The 16,547-nt window shown below is 39.9% G+C and overlaps 1 protein-coding gene across 1 annotated transcript in view; it reads left to right on the top strand.

Moving 5' to 3' along the window:
- LOC127654795 (histone deacetylase 4-like) overlaps window positions 1–16,547 on the top strand; it is a 255,719-nt gene that overhangs the window by 101,861 nt on the left and 137,311 nt on the right. The window contains exon 3 of the mRNA XM_052142223.1: window positions 2,702–2,770. Within this exon, the coding sequence (XP_051998183.1) occupies window positions 2,702–2,770 (69 nt within the window). The remainder of the gene's footprint in view (window positions 1–2,701; window positions 2,771–16,547) is intronic.

The raw sequence follows: 16,547 nt of genomic DNA on the forward strand, positions 1-16,547 counted from the left end.
TATATATATATATATATATATGAACCATTCAAGCTGTATACAGCAAAGATGGGACGCTGTTGACCTCAACTGAGGAGGTTATTGGGCGGTGGAAGGAACACTTTGAAGAACTCCTAAATCCAAACACGCCCTCTATGGTAGAGGCAGAGCCGGAGGATGATGGGGATCAGATTCTATTTCCCTGGGGAGGTCACTGAGGTAGTCAAACAACTCCGCAGTGGCAAAGCCCCGGGATTGATGAGATCCGACCAGAAATGCTGAAAGCTTTGGATGTGGAGGGTTTGTCATGGATGACACGCCTCTTCAACATTGCGTGGAAATCTGGGACAGTGCCTAAGGAGTGGCAGAACGGGTGGTGGTTCCCTCTTCAAAAAGGTGGATCAGAGAGTGTGTGCCAACTACAGGGGTATCACACTTCTCAGCCTCCCTGGTAAAGTTTACTCCAAGGTGCTGGAGAGGAGGGTTCGGCCGATTGTCGAACCTCGGATTGAAGAGGAACAATGCGGTTTTCGCCCTGGCCGTGGAACGACGGACCAGATCTTTACTCTTGCAAGGATCCTGGAGGGGGCCTGGGAGTATGCCCATCCGGTCTACATGTGTTTTGTGGATCTGGAGAAGGCGTATGACTGGGTCCCCGGAGAGACTGTGGGAGGTGCTGCGGGAGTACGGGGTGGGGGGTCCCTTCTTAGGGCGTATCCAATCCCTGTACGCCCAAAGCGAGAGCTGTGTCCGGGTCCTCGCACGAAGTCAAGTTCATTCCATGTGGGGTTGGTCTCCGCCAAGGGTGCGCTTTGTCACCAATCCTGTTTGTGATATTCATGGACAGGATATCGAGGCGTAGTCGGGTGGGGAAGGCGTGCGGTTCGGTGGGCTGGGGATCTCATCGCTGCTTTTTGCAGATGATGTTGTCTTCATGTCATCATCGGTCCGTGACCTTCAGCTCTCACTGGATCAGCTTGGCAGTCGAGTGTGAAGCAGCTGGGATGAGGATTAGCACCTCTAAATCTGAGGCCATGGTTCTCAGCAGGAAACCGATGGAGTGCATACTCCAGGTAGGGAATGAAGTTTTGCCCCAAGTGAAGGAGTTCAAGTACCTCGGGGTCTTGTTCTCGAGTGAGGGGACAATGGAGCCGGAGGTTGGCCGGAGAATCGGGGCAGCGGGGCGGTATTGCACTCGCTCTATCGCGACCGTTAGTCACGAAAAGAGAGCTGAGCTGAAAGGCAAAGCTCTCGATCTACCGGTCAATTTTTGTTCCTACCCTCACCTATGGTCATGAAGGTTGGGTCATGACCGAAAGAACTAGGTCGCGAAGTACAAGCGGCCGAAATGGGCTTCCTCAGAAGGGTGGCGGGCTTCTCCCTTAGAGATAGGGTGAGGAGCTCAGTCATCCGTGAGGAGCTCGGAGTAGAGCCGCTGCTCCTTTGTGTTGAAAGGAGTCAGTTGAGGTGGTTTGGGCATCTGGTAAGGATGCCCCCTGGCCGCCTCCCTAGGGAGGTGTTTCAGGCACGTCCAGCTGGGAGGAGGCCTCGGGGAAGACCAAGGACTAGGTGGAGAGATTACATCTCCACACTGGCCTGGGAAGGCCTCGGGGTCCCCCAGTCAGAGTTGGTTAATGTGGCTCGGGATAGGGAAGTTTGGGGCCCCCTGCTGGAGCAGCTGCCCCCGTGACCCGACTTCGGATAAGCGGTTGAAGATGGATGGATGGATGGATATATATATATATATATATATATGTTTGGGATGCAAACAAAGCAATGTTTTAATAGCGCCACAGTGTTTACACTTTTCAGGGCAACAAGCCTATGAATGGCTTATAGTTAAGTTGACTTGTAGTTGTCTCTGCATAGTATGTTGGCATATGAGAAATTATTTTACCATTAAAAAAAATCACATTATCTTTTAACTAGTTTGTAATATTTTTGCATCATTGTAATGAGAATTTGGGGTGAAATTTTTGAAATAATTGTCCTAAACAGGCTTCATTTTCTAAAATCAATGTGCTATATATATATGTATATGTATGTGTGTATGTATTTTTTATTTTATTTCCATCTTTTGGTCTTTGCTTTTGAAATTCGACCATGCATTCTTTTCTGTTGGTTTTGGTGGATTATTATGAGATACACAGGTTTTTATGGGCCCTGTGTGTCTGTCGATAAGTGTTTTTGCGATTAGAGTTCTAGGCTATGTATAGCTTCACTCTCCCTGAGTTATAATACTACTAATGTTGTTTTGCCATTCCAGTATAATTGCAAAATCTGCTTTAGAGAAACAGTGTTGCTTCTTCATTTAATGTAGACTATAGACCTTGGTCAGGGTCGATGCCACTTGAAAGTGAATGAAAAAGAGGCTTTAAAAGAAAGACATACAGTCTGTTCAATTGGTTTTAATGTTGTGTTCTTTGCTGTCAATAGTCAAACCAAAACTTGTTCTTTGGCCAATTTTGATTTCATATTGACTCTAAGACAGATTATACTATATGTCCATCTTTCATAGCCTCGTTTCAATTAGCATCAAAACAAATATGGCTTCTACTTTGACTAAGGTCCATATGTTGCATATGTCGCTTGTGGAGCTGTAATATGATATCTTGATGACTTATGCTCTCTTAACCCTCAGTGGTTCACGCCATTTCTCAGTTGGATTAATCTCTCTCTCTCTCTCTCTCTCTCTCTCTCTCTCTCTCTCTGTCTCCCACAGATGGACTTCCCGGTAAAGAACATCCACTGGAGCTTCTGAATCCATCTGGAGTCAACCACATTCCTCCTGGTAGGACTGAAGCTCTCAGAGTATCTGTGTTTTTGTGTGGTCTTGATTTAGCTGACAAAGCCAGGGGTCAAGGTCATCAAACAGGTCAAATAGGAACATCTGATTGGCTTATTTAAAACGGAAAAGGAGGAACAATTAAAGATAGTGTACTTCATCATATAGTGCACTTCAGGTCTCCCTTATGACCCTGGGTCCTCACTGAGAGAGACAGTATCTGAGTTTATTTTTCTGCAAAATTACACTTATGTGGAATATTCCTTGCATTAAGTAACCAAAACGCAAATATGAGGAACAAATCACCATGCTTCTTCATGGTTTTGGAAGGAAGGAAAACTTGCACTGTTTGGAATGAATATGCATGGAATGAATAGGAAAAATGCTAAATTATCCCTTTGTTCTAGACACAAATATATTTAAGATATATTACAAAATGTTTAAATTAAAACCAAGTTCAGTTTAATGGCTTGTAGGAAATGTTAATGGCTGGGAAATTTTCTCAATTCACCTTCATTGGCAATTGACATTCATTGGCTTGTCTTGCAAAAAGTTAATGTTGGACCCTGGATGTCTGTGTGTACCTCCTCTCTCCAAGAACTGGAATAGCAGTGGAGTGTTGGCTAGCCACAAACCCAATGGTTAGGCCGATGTGGTTACCCTCTGCTCCAACTGAAAGAGACGAGCCGTGGCATCTGTGTACAGATATGCACTTGTTGGCCTGGCTAGAGAGCCACCCACAGGCTTCCTTCAGTTTCAGGAATCTGATGCTACACTGGAGCTTTTAAACATGTTTAAGTACGTTCATTTAGAACACACATTCCGGATCAATAGCTGAATGTGTTGGTATTCTATCATCTTAAATGTGCACTCAGTATGTTTTCCTCATTAAAAAAGTTTAACTCCTAAAGACATGAATTGTAATTTTGCAGTATATGTAGGAAATCATGAGCACTTACATTAAAATGAAGACTCCAGTCATATCAGTAACCTTATAAAAACTGTTTTATTCTACATTGAGAGGGTCCGCACATGGGGGCTGCCATGTTACAGTCACATGACCAGATGAATACTACTCGCTTAATCTCAGTAACCGTCCTGTTATTTTACACTTTCACTCATTGATTAAAGTAATCGTGGCTGACTGTGAATACTACATTTCTGCAAAGGCATCTAAAGTGAAAACTATTGATTTTAAATGATGCTGCATCCAAGCCACTAGATGTCAGTGTTAATCCAAGATGACACAAAGACAAAAGTTACTGAGTGCAGCTTTTAGTGAGAAATATTGGACAGGAAGGAAGAAAGGGATGAAGAAAGAATAGAAGGGAGGAATAAAGAAGGAAGAAGGAAAGGGAGGATGAAGGAAAGGAAATAAGAAAAAGGAATGGAGGGAAAGATGAAAGAATGGAAAGAAGTTAAATAAAAGCAACAATTAAAGTAAAATATTAAAGATATTGGGGAAGAGATAAACATTAATGAAGAAAGGAATGAAAAGGGAAAGGAAGAAAAATAAACAAGGAAGAAGGAAGGGGAGGATGAAGGAAAGGAATGTAGAAGGACAAGATGGGAAGAAGGAAAATAAATTAGAAAGGAAGGGAGTAAGTGAAAAAGGAAAGAATGGAAAGAAATTAAATAAAAGTAAGGAAGAATGAACAGATTGGAGGGAAGAAATAAAGTATAAGATTAAAGAATTTGAGGAAGAGCAAAAAGAGGGAAGGAATGAAAAGGGGAAAAGAAATAAAGATGAAGAAGTAAAGGAATGAAAGGGAAACAGGGAAGGAAGAAAGAATGGAAGAAAGAAAAGAATAAACGAAATAAAGAAGGGAAAGAAGGAATAAAAAGTAAAAGGAAGAAAGAAGGGAGGAACTATAGAGAGGAAGAAGGGAAGGAAATAATGAAAGGAAAAAGGGAAGGAAGGTATGAAAGTACAAGAAAAAAGGAGTAAAGGAAAAAGAAGAAATGAGGGGAAGGAAAAAAAAAGGAAGAAATGGAGTGTAGAACAAGAAAAATGTTTTTTTTAAATTTCCATAACATATTCCTGTCCAAAACTGAAACTGAATTGAGTCAAGTCTGGGTTTAACATTAAATTTAGACTACATTTGCTGGGCTTTATAGTATCTAAGCAGGTGCAAGTTTGGGTTTAGACTATCTATGCTAGGTTTAGTTTGGGTTTAGACTATCTATGCTAGGTTTAGTTTGGGTTTAGACTATCTATGCTAGGTTTAGTTTGGGTTTAGACTATCTATGGTAGGTTTAGTTTGGGTTTAGGGTGTGTTAGAACTGAAGCTGGGGAGCAGGAAACAGATGGAGCTGAAAGCTTCGCCTGGAGACCTGCTCATTGCCAAAGGTGTCTTTCCACTCATTTACTCTCCCTCTATCTCTCCCTCCCTCTATCTATCTGTCTTTCCTCTGTTCCCTCTCCATGCTAAATTAGTATTGATTGGAAACACGCTCTCTGAGCAGGGACTGATGTTACTGTATACAGTGTGTCATGCGTTTGGACAAAGCATGCTTGCAGGCTTTGGACCATAACATTCTCAGCCTGTCCTTGCGTGTCTGGTCTGGACGGACTATACACTGATCAGCCACAACATTAAAACCACCACCCTAATATTGTGTAGGTCCCCTCGTGCCACCAAAACAGCTCCAACCCCCATCTCAGAATTCCATTCTATACTGCTCACCACAATTGTACAGAGTGGTTATCTGAGTTACCGTAGGCTTTGTCAGTTCAAACTAGTCTGGCCATTCCCTGTTGACCTCTTTCATCAACAAGGCATTTCTATCCACAGAACTGCCGCTCACTGGATGTTATTTGTTTTTGGCACCATTCTGTTTTTTTGCATTAAATTCGAGAGATTTTGTGGGTAAAAATCCCAGGAGATCAGCAGTAATATACTCAAACACTCAAACCAGCCCATCTAGCACCAAAAATCATGCCATACTCAAAATCATTGAAAACAAAATTTTCCCACTTGACCCGTATCTGCATGATTTTATGCACTGCACTGCTGCCACACGATTGTCTGATTAGATAATTGCATGGATGATTATTGGTGCCAGACATTTACTTCTGGCTCTAAATACTGTATGTTGAATCTTATTGGCTACAATGACTGTATCGTTGAAATGATGGTACGTATTGTCATATTTGGATAGCTGTGTGTGTGTGTGTGTGTGTGTGTGTGTGTGTGTGTGTGTGTGTGTGTGTGTGTGTGTGTGTGTGTGAAGCCTTTCTTGACCCGTGACACACACTTTCTGGTCAAGTAATGCTATGAACGTTTCATGCATTCATGCATTGTTCACTCACTAGTACATTCTTTCTCAGAGGAGGCTTGTGAAAGCGCACTGGCTCTTTCAACGTTTTGGGCACATCTCCTGCTACGAGGGCGGAGAATGAATTGAAAATGAAGAGGAGCTGTCTGCGACTTGTTAAACGCCCACACCTCTGAGCTCCAAACCGGCCTTCTCCAAAAATGCATGCGAGTGCATCTGCTCTATATAACTATATATTGCATTACATTTTTTGTTACATTTTTGGGTTGCAACGGCAGCACCACAGCTCTAATAACACAATAAGTTGTAATAGCAGAGGCATTAGAGATGTCCAGTTCTATGTCATGTGGAATCTGCTCCTTAATGAACTCAAACACCCATCATTCACAAATTTCTACACATAATTTGTTTGAGATTTTAGCTGGCAATAAGGTTCAAGTAATCTCAGCTCTGTTAAAATCCAAATCTAAGTTATATGGCATTTAGACTGCTTTAGTGTATTAATGTTTGCCTTTCTAGTATACTCCTTAAAGTTGGCAAAATACATTTTAGCAGATATACACTTTTTAAATTTGTCTTTCGTTTCATTAAAACAGACCAAAATTATGGATGACTCATCTTGCATGAGTGGTGATTTCTGGTTATCTTAGGAGGAGGAGGAAACTTTGGTGATCTGATTCACACGCAGCAGCTTATGAAGTTTATGAAGACAGATTTGCTTGCATATTAAGTAGCCTGACTGAGAGTTTGTCATTCAGACGCAGACAGTTAGTGTGTGGGTGTGGGTGTGTGTGGGTGTGGGACGTGGGTGTGATGTAGTGAAGATAGGCTACTTCTGAAGCTGAAGCCTGAAAAGATGGATATGTAGCTGTTGTCTACTAGCACAGTGTCATTCATTTCTGTGAATCAGTTGATTGATTCATAACTCTGATTCAATGATTTACAGTATTTGCATCAATAGTCAAAAAAGTTTGCATGGCTTTTTTCATGTATTAAATTGTTTTAGTAAAAAAATATGTGGGTAAATATCACCGTTTAGTACTATGCTGTGCTTCATATAAAGTAAAACAATTATAATGTATATCATTCTTCATTGTGTTCTTTTAGTGAACACAATTATTAGTGTTACTTGATTTGTTTAGTGTTACTGAATATTTGTTCTGATTTACTTAGTGCTTTGCATTAAGCATTTATAATAATTTTAGTTACAATGTCTTTTTGATTGAAATGTTGGTTTCTATGTTTGAAAAAAAAAAAAAGAATTCCAACACAAGCCATTTCAGAGCAAATATGTACAAATTGAGATATGCACTCATTCAGCACTTTATTGGGAACACCTGCACACCTACATATTCATGTGATTTACCTAATCAGCCAATCGTGTGGCAGTAATGCAATGCATAAAATCATGCAGATAAAGGTCAGGAGCTTGAGTTATTGTTCACATCAACCATCAGAATGGGGAAAAAATGTGATCTCCGTGATTGACTGTGGCATGATTGTTGGTGCCAGATGGGCTGGTTTGAGTATTTCTGTAACTGCTGATCTCCTGGGATTTTCACACACAACAGTCCCTAGAGTTTACTCAGAATAGTGCCAAAAACAAAAAACATCCAGTGAGTGGCAGTTCTGTGAATGGAAACACCTTGTTGATGAGAGAGGTCAACGGAGAATGGCCAGACTGGTCTGAGCTGACAGAAAGACTATGGTTAATCAGATAACCGGTCTGTACAATTGTGGTGAGCAGAATAGCATCTCGGAATGCACAACACATCAAACCTTGAGGCGGATGGGCTACAGCAGAAGACCATATCTGGCACTTTATTAAAGGGCTCCAGACTGTATAAAATGGTCACAAATGCAACCAAAAATAATCGATTGCGACAATAATTTTAAATCTAGTTGCCATTGGTGACAGTCCGGTTGTGTGCATTCATATGCAGTTTCTTCAGATATCATCTTGTGAGTTATTGAATACATCTTTAGAGCACGCACCACCAGTGTGTCTCGAGCTTCTTTTCAGCCGTTCTGTTGTGATGAGCTCGCTGCACCGCAAGCAACAACAAACCCAGAGTGAGTGACTCATGACCAAATGACTCTTTTGAACCGTTTTCACAAATCACCCGGAAAGAACTGAGGGTGTAAACTCAGGAGCTCAGGTTAGCAGTTTGAATCAGGGTCACTTTCACTGCTAATCGTCTGTCTGTGTGTTCGCAACTGGGAATGCTGACATTTCAAAATAGAAGTCCCATGTGTATTTCAGGCTTCTTTATAATTAAAAGTCCCGCAGCACTTCTCAACTATATCTACTGTTTATTAAACCTCCGATTAATGGGTTATCTACTGTTTTCCTTTTGCTTTCTGTTCGAGCAATTATATGATTTGGCAACTAAAAACAGCCATTTGGCTCCTTAATATTTCTGCTAAGCCATTTTTTTGGTCTGGAGCCCTGATTTAGGACCATAGTGTTCCTAATAAAGTGCTCAGTGAATGTATTGTCGGGGTTGTAAAATATTTTTTATCTGTATCACCCAGCCCTGTTGCCCATTTACAAACGACATTGCTGTGTGTGCATCCTGATGCTAACACACTTCCTCTATGGGTTTTGGAGATTGGCACTCCAGTTGTGGTGGCGTGTGATTGTGTTTGTGTGTTTTGGTTTCGGGTCCTGTGGCAATTAGCTTAGAGAGGCCGTCTGGTGCTTCTAGAATCTTGTTTTATCACAGCGCTGCCTCTTTATTTAAAGTTCTGAATTATAGATGAGCTCTTAAGTGCCAGAGAGAGATAGAAACAGCACTACAGATAAGGAGGGTGAACAGGCAGAGATGTGGACTGGGTGTGACCTGTATGCTAATTATCTGTTGTTTATTTTATTTTCAAAACACTCCTTAGAAAATGTATTACCTTGTTTGGCACTACTATGTTCACTTTTCATGTCTGATTTTTTTTTCTCACACCAGTTTTATTTTGCATGCACAGTTGTGATTGACCAAGATGGTTTATTAATGACTGATACACACAATGTATATATATATATATAAATAGATCTTCTTCGGTTGTCCATCGAAATCCAATGATGACTTCCACTCGTTTAACAGTGAGATCTTTGATGGCTGAACAGTCCTATCCTGGACCCACAAGCTCGATTACAGGTGGGGCATATATATGTGGTAGTAGTGGTGGTATTGATGGCAGCCATGGCTGTGTGTTTCCTGGCTCTCTCCTGCTGTCTTCTCCATCTCCATCAAACGAGCCAGATGGTACGAGCAGCAACAACATACTCCAGGTCCTCGGGTCTGATCTTACACTTTCTCAAAGCAATAGCGCTACTTCGGCCCTCCAGCTGAGCGTCGACCATGATGTAGCTGGACATATAGCACTCTGCGAGGTAGCCGGCATGTGGGCATCCTTATCACGTGGCCCAGCCACTGCAGCTGGCACTGGGTGATCATGGCCTCAGTACTTCTGCAGTTGGTCTTTACAAGTATTTAAGTGTGAGGCATACGCTCACGCCATATAATTCCCAGAATGCGCTGAAGGCATCTGATATGGAAGCGCTCTAAGGACTTAATGTGATGGCTGTAGGTTACCCAAGCTTCACAGCTATAGAGGAGGGTGGTGACACAGACCGCTTGGTATACAATGATCTTTGTGGAGGGATGATGGTTCTTGTTCTCAAATACTCTGAGCTGAAGTCTCCCAAAGGCAGATGAGGCCTTTTTAATCCAGCTCTGGATATCGCTGTCGATGCGCTAACTTCGTTGAGAATGCTCCCCAGATATTTGAAGGATGGCACTACTGAAAGTTGTTCACCACCAACAGTGAAGTTAGATAGAGTGGATGGGACACTGGTACTCCATTTGCAAACCACTTCTGTCTTGGTGGTGTTGACAGTCAGCCCAATCCTGCTGTATGCTCTCACCGCCACAGCAAGAACAGACTGGAGATCCTACAGAGTATGGGCCACAAAAGCACAGTCGTCTGCATACTGCAGCTCCAGGACTTTTAATTTCAGCACACTAATAATAATAACAATATCATATTTGTTCATATGTAAATTTTTTGGTAAAATATATGTGTTGTGTTTAATGTATTAATTTGAGCACTTTTAATAAAAATAATAACAATAACAAGAAAATATCATTCATATTTGTTAATAAAATAATAAAAAAGGTATGCTGTGTCCTGTTGGGTTGGGTTGTGTCTTATGCAATATGTTATGTTATATATTATGTCTGCCCATTCCAACCTCTTATTCAGACACAGCACAGGCTGGACTCAAACCTACATCTCCAGCATGAGCACAACAAGTTAAAATATGACTGGAGCACATGCACCATGCACATCCACTATATCACAGCTCTGATTATATGTATAGTTTGAGGGAGTGTAGACTGAAGTACATCTTCAGATAGTGGCATATTTTGAGGGTGAAAGAGTTTTAAAGCTATCAGGGTCACCTTGTCTCCTCTACGGGGTATTTCTTTTTGTGGTTGAATGATTTCATTGGCTTACTCTGCAGTTCTCTTTACTTTCTCTCCCTATCATTCTCTCCTAGAAGAAAAGGGTCATTGCACCTCTCTCCACCTCTTTCTGTCCCTCTCACCTACTCACTCTCTTCCTCGTTTGCACTCACAGTGGATCTGGAGGCCAGCCAGGCTTCAGCTGACCGATACATACTGCTATAGTGAAAGGGGTGGGGCCTAACAGTTTCCTTGACCAAATACGTTTGCTAAAAATTTCCCCTTACTTATTGCTCTATTCTGATTGTTTAAGTTTATTTATTTTTTTATATATTACGATCAAGATGTAGAATAAGAAATTATGTTTAACAATTTCTTTACTGTTGCGAGGGTGATGTTTTAGTATGATTATACATACAATTGTGACAATTTTTCTTGAAAAGAAGAGTTACACATTTTACGTATAAATATATATTTCTTTAGGTTAAAGCAATGCTTAATTTTTTTTCCAACACATTCTTTTGAATTCCACTGTTCCATTCTTTCTGACAATATTTCACAAATTCCATCTTTCATTTGGACATTTTACCGTGTGTCCCCAAGGCCATGAAAAGACCTGAAAATATAAAGGGATTTTAAAACTCTGTTGTCCAAGTCATTGAAAACATTTTAAGTCATGGAAATTTATATAGTTAATGTAAAATTTTGTAGCGTAGACTAGAACTTGCTAGCAAGGCATTTGTCAGCGAATATTCCTTTTGACTGAGGTGGTTCTTTGCAGTTATTTGTTCTAAATGGCTCACAAATGGGTCAGAATGATTCATTAGCATATCAGAATATATATATATATATATATATATATATATATATATATATATATATATATATATATATATATATATATATATATATATACATACACTCACACACACACACACACTGGCAGCTAATAGTTTGGAATAATGTACAGATTTTGCTGTTTCGGAAGGAAATTAGTACTTTAATTCACCAAAGTGGCATGCCCTCATAATGAATCTCGAACTGATTGACAAATTCACTTGTGAAATGGATTGCTGTGAACTCACAAAGTATAGTCAGGACATTACTAATGTAAAACAGCACCATCACTATTTGGAAAAACATTTTTTTATCAAATCTAGACCCATTTTCAGCAGTCATCACTCCAAAACCTTATCCTTGAGTAATCATTCTAAATTGCTAATTTGGTACTAGAAAATCACTTGCCGTAATATCAAACACAGTTGAAAGCTATTTGGTTAATTACATGAAGCTTAACATTGTCTTTGTGTTTGTTTTTGGGTTGCCACAGTACGCAATAGTCTGGCATATTTTAAGGGCAATATTAGGTCAAAAATAGCAAAAAAATAAACTGCTTTCTCTAGAAACTCATCAGTCAATCGTTGTTTTGAGGAATGAAGGCTTTACAATGCTCAAAATTGCCAAAAAACTGAAGATTGCATACAAAGGTGTTCACTACAGTCTTCAAAGACAAAGCACAACTGGCTCTAACAAGAACAGAAAGAGATGTGGAAGGCCAGATGTACAACTAAACAACAGGATAAGTACATCAGAGTCTCTAGTTTCAGAAATAGACGCCTCACATGTCCTCCGCTGACAGCTTCATTGAATTCTACCTGCTCAGTTTCATGTACAACAGTAAAGAGAAGACTCAGGGGTGCAGGCCTTATGGGAAAAATTGCAAAGAAAAAGACACAAGAAAAAAAAAAAGAAAAGGTTAGAGTGGGCAAAGAAACAGACATTGGACAACAGATATTTGGAAAAGAGTGTTATGGATCTTAACCCCATTGAGCTTTTGTGGGATCAGCTAGACTGTAAGGTGTGTGAGAAGTGACCAACAAGACAGCCACATATATGGCAAGTGCTACAGGAAGTGTGGGGTGAAATGTTACCCGAGTATCTGGACAAACTGACAGCTAGAATGCCAAGAATCTGCAAAGCTGTCTGACTGGAAAAGTCATGGAAATGTATTGCTCAAAAACCAATACTATTTATTAAAGTTGCTTTTTCACACCATTTACAAAAAATAGACGGCATTCATAGAAACATAAAACATATAATTTCTGTGCACAAAGATATTTTAAATGAAAAATAAATACACAATACTAGGGGAAAAGCATCAGTGCTTTTTTTTTTTTTGGAACAGCCCAATTTTATTAAATTATTGTTTAGTTTTACTTTTGAAATTGAAAAAAATAATAATGTATTCAATTAAATAAATTACCAAATGAACAAAGCATTAAATTACAAAAATAAATGACTAAACGTAAAAAGCCTTAAAAAAAAAAAAAAATTACCAAATGAAAAAGCAATAAATAAAATTAATACATTACCAAACTATTTTTGTTTTTATTTTTAGACCTATTTATGCCTTTACTTTACACAAACTTAAATTTGCTTTACCCGGTTCTGTAGATGGAAACAGTCGGCTGAATGACATTCTCAGAATGTTCTGCAAGACTATAAACTTTCAGAACTATTTGTCCAATGCTGAGTACATAAAAAAAGCTTTTGAACATTTGAAAACATTTAAATTCTTCAAATCTAACTATCTTTGGTGTTTGTTGTTCTTTTCTGCATATCGCGGTGCCGTTTTGTGGTCCGTTCTGCATAACGCGATGGCTTATTTAAGCCTATCGTGGCCCATTCGGCATGTTTTGCGACCGACCCACCAGCCCGCTCCGTTCTCCCGATGGCCAGTCAGCCCCTGAGTGTCCCCAAAGTGCGTCGGCCGACCTGGAATAGGCCCGGTATGCCAGATTACCAGTCCAGCCTTGTCAGGAATGTATCATATGTAAACCCTGATATTACACTGCATAATTTTCTTTTCTTTTTGAAAAAGTTTGATGGTCCATATACTGAGACAGAAAGTTTCCCCCACTACTTTTGTCAGCAGGTTGCCAGCTTGAACAGGGCCATGACGATCCGCTTTCGGGTCGGAACCGGTGCCAACCTGCGATATGCGCAACATCCGGACCAATATTACAGTCTTATCAGAAGGGCAACTGCTCCCTTTTGATTGAAATTTCACCTCTTCTGATTGCTTTTATTTGTTAATTAAAATGACAGTAAGCTGACTAATTTTATGAATTGTCTCAATACTCTCACAATTTTACCCAAACTTAAGAGGAAACAATTTGGGACATCTGGGAGGCGAATTAACGATAAACACACATTTCTGATTGGAAACGGCTTCAGGCCAGATTTATTTTGCGTCAAAGTGTTTTTTTAGGCATGACATCATCACACACACCCTTTTTATCGATAAAAGCCATTTGAAATGTCGCAATTTAAACAAAATCATGCAAAAGGTGGATGGAAACTAGGCTATTGAAAAATTTTGCCGACAATTTTATATTGTCGACTAAACGTTTCAGCCCTAGTATGTATCACAATATAGGCTAGTTATTTTTGCTGTACAGAATTCAGCGAATGTATTAAGCCTATATTTTGGATAATACTGTGAATTAAGTACTTTTCAAATGAAAGGTACTTCATCGTATTTGATTATTTTTTTCTTATGTATTTTAACACTTTTAAACAAAAGACCAAGAATTCTGTTTGGATGAAAGCAGCTGTAAAATATATGCACAACTGTGACCACACTTTAGTTGACTTTTGTGGCGACAAGTTGCAGAATTGCCCAGCCCTATTATGAAGTCACAGCTTAGAATAATTCTGTTGAAATTTATGTTGAAGACATTTTCATTGTCTAGGTTGTGTCGAGAGTTAAATGGCAGAAGAAGTCACCCGTGTACAGTACATGAGTTTTTGGAGGGAGGTAGCGGGCTGCTCCAGGTGCCAGCCCTCACAGATGGTCACCATGCCTCCTGCCTGGCCCTCTGAATGTATCACCCTGTCCACCCGCCTTGGCACCCATGCCCAGGTCAGAGCTGCCAAGATAAGCGGATGCCAGCTGGGAGACAGCTACTCTGTCAGCACTGTGGTGCATTGAGCATCATTCTAGACACGTCCCATTCATATATATGTGATGCGCATCACCATGGCTCTGGCTATATCACTGAATGAGAAGTTTAATATTACATAAAAAGTTTTGATAGTATGTGTGAACAGAGTCTTAAGATTAAAAGTAAGGTAAGGACGCACTGACTTAAGACGGAGATGATTACTACTATTACTGTTATTATGGAGTACATAACATTTCATCAAATTGGACTCAAATTATTCCATTTAATCAAAGGATATAAAAAATATTTGATAATTTAGAGCTGACTATAAAGGAAATCTCATAGTGTTTGATGCTCCATGACTCAAATCTGAAGTCATATGGTGAGTAGCCAATGGCAATCAACCCCGCATGGTCACGACACTGGATCACGAAGACATTAAGATGTTAGTCAAGTGCTCAAAGTGGAGCTAAATGTCGAATTCTTCTTTCCACACTTTGTTTTTAAGACTTTGTACAGATAAGCAGCAACATCAATGGCAGCGCTCCAGTACGTAAATCCATTTTTGTTTACATCTGCCATACGTCTCCTAAAACGGGGTGTTTCCACGTGAGTTTGTGATTGGATCAACTTGACAGCTGGAGGGTCCCCAGTCAGTTTTTGTCTGTAGCCATTTACATAGTCTGTAAGATTTTAGAGGTAGTGTAGTGAAATCCAGCCTAAATCCTAGAGTTTAATGGCAATTTGGTGCCGATGTGTGAATGGTATCAAAATGAGAAAAAACACAGAAAGCCTGTGCATGTGTGAATAGCACATGTGGTAAATTTACCAGTAAAGGCAATCCAACAATTGTACAGCAATTTACCAGGTTTCATGTGTGAACATGGCTTAAGAGTTCCCCAATTTAATGTAAACCTATAAAATGAATTCATTGGTTTTGAATGGGCTCTTGCTGTGACATGCTCTTCCACACATACACGACGGTTACAAGATAAGAGCAAGATATTAGATGCACAGCCAGCAACTAATAGCTGAGGAATTGCTCTTTTACAGTAACCGGTGTGGCAGAGAGTGCATACTCTCAGACAGAGAGAAAACATTCCTTCTGTACTGTATGTTCTGAAACAGACATTATTTCCTGATGGCTGCTGTGGTCCAGACAAACTTTTGATTTCCGGTAGAGTGGATAATGTTTTAACACAATTTATTTGCCTCCATCAAAAGCTACACACCCTGTAAACGGGAGGGTGTGTACTCTGAATCGTTCTCTGAATTTTGTATGTTAATATGTGGGAGGGTTAGTGAATGTGTCTAGACTGTATGCCATTGAGGAGGATGATTTGGTTTGGTTTTATTTTCCGCTCCGGATAATTTGTCTATTGAGGCAAAACTCCTCTTATTGTTGGTCTTTGAAGATGAGCCGTATCCATGAAGATTTAAAAGATAATTGTGAAGGCCATAAAGCTTTCAGAATATCAAGTATCTCATGTTACCATGTTTAAATCCATTCTGTAGATTTCTCATTGAAATCAGTGCTGAAAATGTACAAGAAAAAAAAAAAGTCTGCAGGTTCTGTATGGGTTTGCCATCAGCTCACCTGCGATGACTCCGAGGGTCAATAAAAAGCAATCTAATGAACAGTGATGTACACTTCACGAAACTCACAACACAAAGCAGGTGACATCACTTCAAATCGGCTCTTTTCGTGGCACCACAATCATCATTTACTCTTAATATGAGAGTCTTATATTGTCTGCCTTTTAAAAGCGAATCGGTGTACTTACTGTCTGCATTATTGATTCTCAGCTTATACAGAGAGAGCATTCTGTGCACGTATGTGCTGTACCTTAGTCTACCTCAGCAACAATGTGTCTAAAAAAACAGAGAGGAGAAGAGAGAGGTTCCACCGTCATCCTACCACATTTACATAAATCCTAGAACACTGGTTTAGTGGCAAGTTGCATTGTGACAAATATTGGGGCATATTGTGACAAAAGGTCAGTGAGTGTTCATTGAATTATCTCTTCTTCTTTTTTCTGGCCAAAATGGGGTAATTGTCCAATAGCTTATTTGTAGTCAAGATTTAAATGTATG

The sequence above is a fragment of the Xyrauchen texanus genome, chromosome 14 (assembly GCF_025860055.1).
Source record: "Xyrauchen texanus isolate HMW12.3.18 chromosome 14, RBS_HiC_50CHRs, whole genome shotgun sequence".
Classification (NCBI taxonomy): Eukaryota; Metazoa; Chordata; class Actinopteri; order Cypriniformes; family Catostomidae; genus Xyrauchen; species Xyrauchen texanus.